General features: G+C 47.3%; 1 protein-coding gene and 1 long non-coding RNA gene across 2 annotated transcripts in view; one reads left to right on the top strand and one right to left on the bottom strand.

The window, feature by feature from the left end:
* Window positions 1–11,210, top strand: part of CNN2 (calponin 2) — a 24,173-nt gene extending 12,963 nt beyond the window's left edge. Inside the window, exons 4-10 of the mRNA XM_083720701.1 lie at window positions 675–812; window positions 2,463–2,579; window positions 3,601–3,747; window positions 5,376–5,827; window positions 5,977–6,227; window positions 7,287–10,548; window positions 10,835–11,210. Of these exons, the coding sequence (XP_083576827.1) occupies window positions 675–812; window positions 2,463–2,579; window positions 3,601–3,747; window positions 5,376–5,636 (663 nt within the window). The 3' untranslated portion in view covers window positions 5,637–5,827; window positions 5,977–6,227; window positions 7,287–10,548; window positions 10,835–11,210. The remainder of the gene's footprint in view (window positions 1–674; window positions 813–2,462; window positions 2,580–3,600; window positions 3,748–5,375; window positions 5,828–5,976; window positions 6,228–7,286; window positions 10,549–10,834) is intronic.
* The window catches only part of LOC310835891, a 162,551-nt gene continuing 156,988 nt past the window's right edge, over window positions 7,098–12,660 (bottom strand). The window contains exon 2 of the long non-coding RNA XR_014559770.1: window positions 7,098–7,588. This is a non-coding gene — a long non-coding RNA (uncharacterized lncRNA). The remainder of the gene's footprint in view (window positions 7,589–12,660) is intronic.

Here is a 12,660-nt window from a genome sequence, read left to right as displayed (position 1 = left end):
AAACACAAAAGCGCCAAACTTAATCCGTTCCGGAAGTCCGTTTGACTTCCAAAATGTTCGGAAACCGAGGTGCGGCTTCTGATTGGCTCAGGCACCCCGGAAACAATAGCCGACAGCTGCGTCGGACGTTCGGATTCTGAAAAGTGTTTGAAAACCGGAACACTCACTTCCGTGTTTTTGGCGTTTGGGAAACAAGGCATTTGGTAACCAAGGCATTTGAGAACCAAGGCATTTGTTTACCAATGCATTTGAGAACCAAGGCATTTGAGAACCAAGGCGCTTGAGAACCAAGGCATTTGGTAACCAAGGCATTTGGTAACCAAGGCATTTGAGAACCAAGGCATTTGAGAACCAAGGCGCTTGAGAACCAAGGCATTTGGTAACCAAGGCATTTGAGAACCAAGCCATTTGGTAACCAAGGCATTTGAGAACCAAGGCGTTTGGTAATCAATGCATTTGAGAACCAAGGCATTTGAGAACCAAGGTACCACTGTTTTTACAATCTGCCAACCTCCACCTTGGTACTTATATTGGGCGTGAGCTCTGCCCCTTCTGGAAATGGACCGATAATTCCCAACGCGAACCCCAGATGATTTAGAAGGAATCCCCTAATTTTGTGAGAAGGGGCTTTTAGGGGTCGCCAGCCTTGACCCGGCTGCCCTTTCCTTCGGCAGCTTGAGAACCTCTCCAACTTCATCAAAGCCATGATGAGCTACGGCCTGAAGCCCGTCGACGTCTTCGAAGCCAACGACCTCTTTGAGAACGGGAACATGACGCAGGTCCAGGTCTCGCTGTTGGCGCTGGCGGGCATGGTGAGTCAAGCTTGCGCAACCGGGCGCCTTCTAGGGGCTGAACGACAGCGCCCAGTGCCCCATGGCCTCCGTGGCGTGGCTGATTGGCTGGGCTGTGCCAGGGTGGTGGCTGATTGGTTGCATCACACAATGGGGTGGTTAATTGGTTGGGCTGTGCCAGGGTGATTGGTTGGTGCTGTGCCGCACCATGGTGTGACTGATTGGCTGGGCTATGCTAGGGTGTGACTGATTGGCTGGGCTGTGCCAGGGTGGTAGTGGCTGATTGGCTGGGCTGCACCACGATGTTACTGATTGGCTGGGCTGTGTCAGGGTGGTAGTGGCTGATTGGCTGGGCTGTGCCAGGGTGGTGGTGGCTGATTGGCTGGGCTGTGCCAGGGTGGTAGTGGCGGCTGATTGGCTGGGATGCACCAGGGTGGTGGTGGCTGATTGGCTGGGCTGTGCCAGGGTGATAGTGGCTGATTGGCTGGGCTGCACCACGGTGTGACTGATTGGCTGGGCTGTGTCAGGGTGGTGGCGGCTGATTCGTTGCATCACACAATGGGGTGGTTGGTTGATTGGTTGGGCTGTGCCAGGGTGATAGTGGCTGATTGGCTGTGCCGCACCATGGTGTGACTGATTGGCTGGGCTGTGCCGTGCCAGGGTGGTGGTGGCTGATTGGCTGGGCTGCACCACAGTGTGACTGATTGGCTGGGCTATGCTAGGGTGTGACTGATTGGCTGGGCTGTGCCAGGGTGGTAGTGGCTGATTGGCTGGGCTGCACCACGATGTTACTGATTGGCTGGGCTGTGTCAGGGTGATGGCAGCTGATTGGCTGTGCTGCACCACGGTGTGACTGATTGGCTGGGCTGCGCCAGGGTGGTGGCAGCTGATTGGCTGTGCTGCACCACAGTGTGACTGATTGGCTGGGCTGTGTCAGGGTGGTAGTGGCTGGTTGCTTGCATCACACAATGGGATTGTTGATTGGCTGGGCTGTGCCAGGGTGGAGGTGGCTGATTGGTTGTGCCACACTAGGGTGGCTGATTTGCTGGGCTGCACCACAGTGTGACTGATTGGCTGGGCTGTGCCAGGGTGGCGGCAGCTGATTGGCTGGGCCTGGGGATTGTGGACTGGGGATTTGGGGAGTCCAGACTGTCTGCAGGGCGGGCATTGCCTTGCCCCCGTGCCCAAATAATCAAAATAGCCTCTTGAAAGATTACAAGGCAGCAGAAAAGAAGAGGCGGCTTCTTGGTTCTTCTAGCTGCCAAACGCTTCGCTCAGAAGGGGCAGGTCTGAGCCTTGGCCGTTCTGTCTTCCCGGAGGCCATTTCAAACGGGCCTTGTTGGTGCAACCACCGATGAGGCCCTGCTGCTCCCTTCATTGTAGCTAAGTTTTTTGGAATATAAGTTTCTGAAGCAGAGTTGTCCCCAGATTCTCCCGAGCCGCAGTCTCTGAGAAAAGCCAGTCCTTTAAAAAAGAAAAAAAAGATATCTAGATAGTATTATTATAGTATTATTATCCTCATACAAATATGATCTGTAGGAAGAGTTCCTCCCTCTGTTTGCAGAATCTATTCCCGTTGGGCCATGAGGACTAGAGACTTGTGGAGACACAATCTGCAGATATTCTAAGCCACTTGTGAAGTTTGCTTTAAGGTCCTTTTCCCGCTCCCAGGCCAAGACGAAGGGGATTGACAGCGGAGTCGACATTGGTGTGAAATATTCAGAGAAGCAGGAGCGGTGTTTTGACGACGCCAAGCTGAAAGCCGGGCAGTGTGTCATCGGTTTGCAGGTGGGTGATGTTGTTGCCGCCAGAGCCCAGCAATTACCTGGAGCTTTTCCCAGGTGCTCTCTTGACAGGAGCAGGCCAGCAATAAATCACAGTGGTACCTCGGGTTAAATACTTACAGTGGTGCCCTGCAAGACAAATGCCTCGCAAGACGAAAAACTCACTAGACGAAAGAGTTTTCAGTCTTTTGAGGTGCTTCGCAAGACGAATTGCCCTATGGGCTTGCTTCGCAAGACGAAAACGTCCTGCCAGTTTTCCCCCTCCCCCCCTTTTTCTAAGCCGCTAATAGCGCTAATCCGCTAATAGGGGTGCTTCGCAAGACGAAAAAACCGCAAGACGAAGAGACTCGCGGAACGAATTAATTTCGTCTTGCGAGGCACCACTGTAATTCGTTCTGGAGGTCCTTTCTTAACCTGAAACTGTTCTTAACCTGAAGCACCACTTTAGCTAATGGGGCCTCCTGCTGCCGCCGTACGACTTCTGTTCTCATTCTGAAGCAAAGTTCTTAACCCAAGGTACTATTTCTGGCTTACCGGAGTCTGTAACCTGAAGCGTAGGTAACCCGAGGTACCACTGTATTAGCAAGAACACGGATTTGCGCAGACTTGGTGGACTGTCAGGCCCAATGAGCACAGCAGCTCATCCCCGGGAAGTCTGGCCTCATGGATAATAATAAAGGTAAAGGGACCCCTGACCATTAGGTCCATTCGTGGCCGACTCTGGGGTTGCGGCGCTCATCTCACTTTACTGGCCGAGGGAGCCAGCGTTCAGCTTCCGGGTCATGTGGCCAGCAGGACTAAGCCGCTTCTGGCGAACCAGAGCAGCGCACGGAAACGCCGTTTACCTTCCCGCCAGAGCGGTACCTGTTTATCTACTTGCACTTTGAGGTGCTTTTGAACTGCTAGGTTGGCAGGAGCAGGGACTCTGAAGAGTCTCCTCCATAGCTTTGACTATATGGACCTTTGTCGGCAAGGTGATGTCTCTGCGTTTAGCCGTAGTAACTCCCAAACCTCTATGGTTTCAGATGGGCACCAACAAATGTGCCAGCCAGTCGGGCATGACGGCCTACGGAACCCGGAGACACCTCTACGACCCCAAAAACCAGATCCTACCTCCAATGGACCATTCCACCATCAGCCTCCAAATGGGAACAAACAAGTGTGCAAGTCAGGTAAGGACAATGGCCGCATAATTGTGCCAATTCCACGTCGGTAAGAACTCTGATCTTTGGAACTCCTTGCCAATTGATACCAGGCGGGTGATTTTTTGCTGTATTATTTGCCAAAAAAAATAATAATTCTTGTCCAGTCAAGACTACCTGGCTGTTTAGAAAGTGGATGCGGGTTTTATTTTTTTTTGCCAGTTTAATTTTTTCCCCCAAAATATTTTAACCAATTGACATCAGATTGAATACACATTTAAAAGTTGACTTCCACTTCTTTGATGGTTCACCATCCTGCCCTTATTTGCTGCTCGATATTACATAGATTTCCAAATTATATTTTTAAAAACATAACGTACAGTGGTTCCTTGGTTTTCAAGTGTATTGGAAGCTGAACTTTTCTGTTTTTGAACCCTGGAAACCTGGAAGTAATTGTTTTCGTTTTCCAACGCGTGACAGCCTAACTGTGCAGGAACCTGTCTATAAAATTGCTCTAAACCGATTAACTGTTTAAGCTCATCGAAGGTTCTAACTTTTCTTCCTTCCACCCATCTGTCCAGAGCTTTATTCGGTTCCCCAGTTGGGCATAAATCTCTGCCGGTTTTCTTTTAATATCATGGATTCCCTTTCGGCTCCGTTCTGCGGTCAGACCAGAGCACCCTTTCGCTCTGTCTTTAAATGTGAAGGAATCGGAGGTTTCATCCTCTCTGAGATCTGAGCATATTTCTCTCAAAATTCCACATATCTGTGGGCAAAAGTACAGCACCCAGTTTTCCTCAGAAATGTTTAAATTTTTAGAAGTCCGTTCATAACTAAGTAGGAATGTCTGCACATATCACCTTTTATATACTTCGGAAACCTCTTTTTTATTATTATTTTAATGTAATTTTTGTTCATTTTTCCATATTTCATTACATTTCCATATCAAAAATCAAAAATTCCATAACTTAAAGCATTGCTTAAACACTCTTAATGGTGTTGTGCATACGAGCTCAAATTCTTCCTCTTTTCTTTTTAATACTTCCCTCCCCAATCAGGTGGGAATGACTCAGAATAATCCACTTGGCCCACAAAGGTGAAACAAACGTAGGTGTTCTCTGAGAACAATTCTCAGGTGTTCTACATTTAAAGGTAAAGGGACCCCTGACCATTAGGTCCAGTCATGGCCGACTCTGGGGTTGCGGCGCTCATCTCGCTTAATTGGCCGAGGGAGCTGGCGTACAACTTCCGGGTCATGTGGCCAGCAGGACTAAGCCGCTTCTGGCGAACCAGAGCAGCGCACAAAAACGCCGTTTACCTTCCCGCCAGAGTGGTACCTATTGATCTACTTGCACTTTGACGTGCTTTCGAACTGCTAGGTGGGCAGGAGCAGGGACCGAGCAACGGGAGCTCACCCCGTCATTGCGGGGATTCGAACCGCCGACCTTCTGATCGGCAAGCCGTAGGCTATGTGGTTTAGACCACAGCGCCCCCTACATGTAAACATTAGTCCAAATTCACCAAAAAGAACTATAATCAATTTCAGTATTCAGACCTCCTCCTGATTCCGCTATCGCCCACCCTAACTCTTAACGGTGTTGTGCATGCGAGCTCAAATTCTTCCTCCTTTCTTTTTTAATATTTCCCTCCCCGATCAGGTGGGGATGACGGCTCCGGGAACGAGGCGGCACATCTACGATTCGAAGCTGGGGACGGACAAATGCGACGACAGCTCCATGTCTCTGCAGATGGGCTACAACCAGGGGGCCAACCAGAGCGGGCAGGTTTTCGGCTTGGGGCGCCAAATCTACGACCCCAAATACTGCCCCCAGGGGAACGCCGGCGAGGCGGCCAACGCAGCGCATAACGACGGGAATTCGGCGGAATATTACTACTACCAGGAAGGGGAGGAGCAATGAGCCTGGGGAATTGGGGGGTGTTCCCCCTCTGATTTCTCCCTGACTCCCCCCTCCTCCCCTTGTACAGTTCCTGCCTCTTAATTGCCACAGATACTGCAATCATTCCATATTTGCGACTTTTAAAAGAATGAGAATCTTTTCTCCGCGTAGCAGAGATGAAAACAGGCTCCCTCGGTCTCGGCCCTCTAGATGTTTTGAGACTACAATTCCCATCATCCCTGACCACTGGTCCTGTTAGATAGGGATGATGGGAGTTGTAATCCCAAAACATCTGGAGGGCCGAGACCGAGGGAGCCTGTTTTCATCTCTGCTACGCGGAGAAAAGATTCTCATTCTCCAGATGTTTTGGGACTACAACTCCCATCATTCCTATCTAACAGGACCAGTGGTCAGGGATGTTGGGAATTGTAGTCTCAAAACATCTGGAGGGCCGAGGTTGAGGAAGTCTGGAATAAAACAAAGGTCTTCCGTTCGTTTGTTATTTTTTTAAGAAAGGGAATCTTATTTGGGCCAGATCTAAGGCTGTGCTTACACCACCAACCTGTGAGATTAAAGAGAGATTCTGGATTTAACACGCCAGGGTGCAGAGATGTCCAAGCGGCTGGCCACGATCGAGAGGCAGATCCCAGGGAGATCTGGGTCGATCGCGGGATTGTGACCTACTGCAGTATGGAAAATGCTGTGGAATTAAGGTCGCTGTCCCCCAATCCCACCACTCTGTCGCTACGGTGCGTCCGGCGGGTGGTCGTTTGGTGTCTGCTGCTGACGACTGGCAATACAGTGGACGCTCGGGTTGCGAACGTGATCCATGCGGAATGCACGTTCGGAACCCGCGTCTGCGCACGTACGGGTTGCGATTTGGCGCTTCTGCGCATGCGCAAAGCATGATTTTGTGCTTGTGCACGGCTGCCGAAACCTGGAAGTAACCCATTCCGGTACTTCCGGGTTTTGGCGGTCCGCAACCCAAAAAACCTGAAGCGTCTGTAACACGAGGTATGACTGTAGTTTCCTTTAGCGCTGGATGGATGCATAGCTGTCAACCGTCCCTTATTTGGCGGGGAACTCCCTTATCCCAGCGCCGTGTCCTGCTGCTGTCCCTTATTGATGATGTCCCTTAAATTTCCCGGGTTTCATGCTCGCCTGGCTCGGGAGGGAAGCAGCGGCTCGGGGTCCTCTGCCGCGAGAGAGAGTGCGCGCGCACACTGGCGCCGTCGTCCTGGCACAAGGAGTTCCATTGGCCCTTCCCCACCCGAGAAAGAGGGAGGGAGGGAGAGAGACTCTTGCCCACGCCGCCCGCGAGTCCAGAGGCGGCAGCGGTGGCGGCGGCTGAAGAGGCAGCCTGAGGGAGGAGAAAGAGTAGGGGATGGGGAGGGACGCAGAAGGGCGGCGCTTCAGCGGCCGCGGCAGCACCGCAACCGTCTCATGCCAGATTGACAGCATCTGTCAATCCTACCAATGTATGTAACTCTTTACAACGGCAAAATCCCTTATTTTGGCTGCTGATCCCTTATTTTCAAGGCTGCTGGTCCCTTATTTTCAAATCTGTAAGTTGACAGCTATGGATGGACGGTGGACATACAGTGGTACCTCGGGTTACATACGCTTCAGGTTACAGACTCCGCTAACCCAGAAATAGTGCTTCAGGTTCAGAACTTTGCTTCAGGATGAGAACAGAAATCGTGCTCCGGCGGCAGCAGGAGGCCCCATTAGCTAAAGTGGTGCTTCAGGTTAAGAACAGTTTCAGGTTCAGAACGGACCTCCGGAACAAATTAAGTACTTAAACCAAGGTAAAGGGACAAGCTTTTTTTATACTGGGAGTAGATCGCAGACTCATGAGAGTTAGACACTCCTGCAGTGGGGTTGTTGCCATCCGACATTAGCCATTTGCTGAGTCGACCCGTTGAAACCCTGGCTGATTGATTTTCCAGGGGGTTTACTCGGAGCGAAATGCACTCCGATGGCATTAACTACAACAATAATTTATTATTTATACCTCGCCCATCTGGATGGGCTTCCCTGGCCACTCTGGGCGGCTTCCAACAAAATATTAAAATGCAGTAATGCAGCAAATGTTAAAAGCTTGCCTAAACAGGGCTGCCTTCTGATGTCTTCTAAAAGTCAGATAGTTGTTTATTTCCTTGACATCTGACGGGAGGGCGTTCCACAGGGCAGGCGCCACCACCGAGAAGGCCCTCTGCCTGGTTCCCTGCAACCTCACTTCTCGTAGTGAGGGAACCGCCAGAAGGCCCTCGGGAGATGGACCCCGGTGTCCGGGGTGGACGATGGGGGTGGAGACGCTCCTTCAGGGATACTGGGCCGTTTAGGGCTTTCAAGGTCAGCACCAACACTTGTGCTCGGAATTGTGCTCGGAAGCATACTGTTACAGATACTTTAGCTGAGATTTCTGCATTTCACGGGGTTGGACTAGATGAACGCTGGGGGTCCCCTTCCAAATTGACAATTCCACGAGGCTCCCGAGAGCCATAGATAAATTGGGCTGGGCAGACAAAATAAACCTGATGTCGTGCAGTCGCTTTCCTGAACTGGCGAGGAATCCTGCGTTGTCCGCAGACCACAGACAACCATATGGTCTAGAAAAAACTGCAAATCCTGGGTTGTTGTTTTTTCTGTAGCAAAAAAACCAGCCCAGCCTTCTGTGGTCACATGGAACGGTGGTGTACACATATAGCCTTTAGAACTGCCCCCACTTTAAAAAACATTCATAATTATTCTGCAAGGTCAATTTGATTTTGTTTCCTTGCTGGAACCTGAATTATGCAAAATTGACAGCCGTTCACACGCATTTTATTGGTGTCTTTTCAGAACGGAGGCCCTTTGTTTTATATTTTTGTGCAAGGGATATTAACATCGATGCAGGCATGTGTATAAGCAAGGGACGAACCAGGAAAAGGAAGATTAACTGGAGGGAAGGGGTCAGAAACTCCACCGGCTTCAAGGACAATACCTATTTTCTAAATACGTCCGTCACAGGGACTAGAAACTTAGATTATTATTTTTTAAACTACGAAGCAGAGTCCTGTGGAGTCTGTGGCAGATTGCACACCGAAACATGGCTTGTGGAAAGTAAAAAAAAAATACATTTTTTAATCTACAGCACTTAACGCGGTTCAGCTCACCCTTGTGCCTTTGATTTTGAAGTCAGGTTGAAAACTTTGCTTGTTGCTAGACCTTGACGTTCCGTCAAACCTGCAGGCCCTGCAAATTTCTCGATTCGCATGTCGACGACGATACTTATCAAAAGCTCGTTTGCAAGCTCAAATTGTCGCAAGAAGGGCGAGATCCGGATTTAATATTTTTAGGAAGATCTAGCTGCCGTCCCTGTCTTGGGGGATTTTTGATTGCGCCGGGATTGCTATCACTGTAGCCTATTTGCATAGTGCTTGGGGCAGCAGAGGTCTTATATTTTGGGATAACGGTTGCCTAACCCAATGAGGTCTAGCTACTTGAAAAGGCTTTCAAAGATTGCAACTTCTCTTTCTCTCTCCCCCCCCCTCTCCTCAGAGGCCTTCGGCGCCCATTTCTTGCTGCTACATAACTATTTTTAAGGGACCAAGAATTCTTCCTTTCCTAAATAAAACCAAAGCTCCTCTTTTTTAGAAGAAAGAAATTGAAAATAAGTTTGTAAGCCTTTATAAAATGCTTAAAGGATCTATTTTTGTTGTTGCGATGCTGAGGGACCAGTATGTTGTTGTTTTAAAAATAAAGTCCGCACATCTTAAATCTTTTATAAGCATTCCATCAAATAGCCTTAATTTCTCTGTAGGGAATCTTATGATGATATGAGTCACTAAATTGTCTGTTTGCTAATGGATGTGGAAAAAGTCCGGAAAGACTCCAGAAAGACCACAGTCGAGGAACCCGTTAGATTTCCCAAACTTTCTCAAATTTGGGTCTCCAGTTCTCGTTGGACTACAACTCCCATCACCCCAAGCTTAGCCAGACCTGTGGTCATGGACGATGGGAATTGTAGTCTTAAAAAAAACAAACCCAAGTTTGGGGAAAGTAGAAAGCTATAGTCCACTAAGATGTTTCCTACTAGCTCATACTCTTGAGTAGACCTATATGTGAATGTCTCGTCGATTTCTGTGGGTCTGCTCTCAGTAGGGCTCTGGGGGGATAGTTGCAGACTTCGGAGCTACACAGATCTCTAGAGGACTTACTCCAAATACTTAATATCTGCAGAATCTGATCTGTGTCTCTTCAGAGACAAAGGCTGTTTCTGATTCCAGAAGTGAGGGGGAACACTAGCCGTCTATGAACAACTCATATCGCCCGTCCACAATCTCCTGCAATCAGTGTTTTTTTCCTTTAAATAATAATAATAATAATAATAATAATAATAATAATAATAATAATAATAATAATAATTTTTCTTTAAAAAGCGTTTACTCAAGAAAATCGTCATTTTACCGTTCAAATCGGGGGGAAACAAACACAGTAAATGGACAAAAGTACAAAGATTCACAAAATGTTTAGGGGCATGCGTACTCCTGTTTAACCCCCCAGGAAAGAAAAGCACTGATTTCAGCAGTAGTAATAAAACTAGCTATACAAATCAGAAATATCTAACCCAGCGCAGATCAACTGGGATGGAAATATTAAAAATAAGTTTGTGAGGCTTATTGGGGTCTTTTCCAGCTCTGCCATTCTGCGTACCCCCAGGAAAAGAGCACAGCCTGCAATTCTTATTTTGTCGCAGAAATCTCTTTGCTTGCACTCACTGCAATAACAGGGGCGCTAGTCCTCAGGAATATGCTTTTAGCAAAGATGTTGGGGGTTCTTTTTGCTATAAAACGCCCCTTATTCCAAGCATGGGGAATCTGATGCCCTGGGCTCCACACTTTCAACATTTGCCACATCGGCTGCTGGGAGTTCTAGTTCACGGCGCCAGGTTTCCGATGTATTTAAATTTGGGGTTGGCCTTTCCAGATGGTTTCTGGACTTCCAAATTCTCCCTTCCTTGCTTTTAAAACCTTGAGTCCACTCTCGACATTTGCCACATTGGCTGCTGGGAGTTCTAGTTCACGGCGCCAGGTTTCCGCTGTATTTAAATTTGGGGTTGGCCTTTCCAGATGGTTTCTGCACTTCCAGATTCTCCCTTCCCTCCTTTTTAAACCTTGAGGCCACTCTCAACATTTGCCACATCGGCTGCTGGGAGTTCTAGTTCAGGGCGCCAGGTTTCCGCTGTATTTAAATTTGGGGTTGGCCTTTCCAGATGGTTTCTGCACTTCCAGATTCTCCCTTCCCTGCTTTTTAAACCTTGAGGCCAATGCCATTCTTGTGTGTTTTTTAATTTTTAAAAAAGGCTTCTTTACCCCCTCAAAAATGTGGCTCTTTCTTCATTGCTAAATGTCCTCCTTTTTTAAAAACGGAAACTGGACAGTCTTCCCCCATAACTGTACGGATAACAGCCGCCGCAAACTTCATTTTCTTTGGTGGAGAGCGTTTTATCCTGTGAAATGGAAGAGGGACGTAACTGGGACAAAAAAATAAATAAATGTGAAACTGCAATATTTGAATATCAGCAATAAAATGCTTTAAAAGCAGAACAAACCTTGGTGTGCGTGTTTTTTTCCAGTTGTGTGTGTCTGTCAAAAGGGTGATGACATTGTGTGTTTTGATTATATTAGGGCTGGGCGATACCTGGCTTTACAGTGGCACCTTGGTTCTCAAACTTAATCCGTTCCGGAAATTCTGTTCCAAAACCAAAGCGTTCCAAAACCAAGGAGCGCTTTCCCCTAGAAAGTAAGGCAAAACGGATTAATCCGTTCCAGACTTTTAAAAACAACCTCTAAAACAGCAATTTAACATGGAGTTTACTATCTAACCAGACAATGGATCCATAAAATGAAAGAAATAAACAATGCCCTGTGCTATAAAATAAATAAGACAGTATTGTAGATGATAAAAATTAAAATTATGTATATGCACACTGTGTGTGTTTTTATATATATAATACAAACATATAGTGTGTGTGTGTATACCCTATGTGTTTTATACACACACACACACACACACACACACACAAAATACACAGTATATGTGTGTGTATACACAAAAACACTGGGTATTTATATATATAAATATATTTGTTGTTGAGTCGTTTAGTCGTGTCCGCCTCTTCGTGACCCCCTGGACCAGAGCACGCCAGGCCCTCCTGTCTTCCACCGCCTCCCGCAGTTTGGTCAGACTCATGCTGGTCGCTTCGAGAACACTGTCCCCCCCATCTCGTCCTCCGTTGTCCCCTTCCCCTTGCGCCCTCCATCTTTCCCAGCATCAGGGTCTTTTCCAGGGAGTCTTCTCTTCTCAGGAGGTGGCCAAAGTCTTGGAGCCTCAGCTTCAGGATCTGTCCTTCCAGTGAGCACTCAGGGCTGATTTCCTTCCGAATGGAGAGGTTTGATCTTCTTGCAGTCCATGGGACTCTCAAGAGTCTCCTCCAGCACCAGAATTCAAAAGCATCCATTCTTCGGTGATCAGCCTTCTTGATGGTCCAGCTCTCCCTTCCATACATCACTACTGGGAAAACCATAGCTTGAACTATACGGACCTTTGTAGGCAAGGTGATGTCTCTGCTTTTTAAGATGCTGTCTGGGTTTGTCATTGCTTTATAAAAATACATAAAAATATAAAAATATAAATATAAACTGAGATCAATACTTGCAATCACCTATGTACGACAGCTTATATTTAAATATAAATATAAATATAAAAATACATAAAAATATAAAAATAAACTGAGATCAATAATTGCAATCACCTATGTATGACAGCTTATATTTAAATATAAATAAAAATATAAAAATACATAAAAATATAAAAATAAACTGAGATCAATAATTGCAATCACCTATGTATGGCAGCTTATATTTAAATATAAATATAAAAATACATAAAAATAAAAAAATAAACTGAGATCAATAATTGCAATCACCTATGTATGACAGCTGTGTCCTTTATACAGTTTTTTTTATGTGCTGCAAGCCGGCCCAGAGTGGCTGGGGAA

This window comes from Podarcis gaigeae, assembly GCF_964106915.1.
Source record: "Podarcis gaigeae genome assembly, chromosome: 18".
In the NCBI taxonomy this organism is placed as follows: domain Eukaryota; kingdom Metazoa; phylum Chordata; class Lepidosauria; order Squamata; family Lacertidae; genus Podarcis; species Podarcis gaigeae.
The sequence above is the reverse complement of the archived record's forward strand: the minus strand, read 5'-3'. Positions and strand labels throughout refer to the sequence as shown.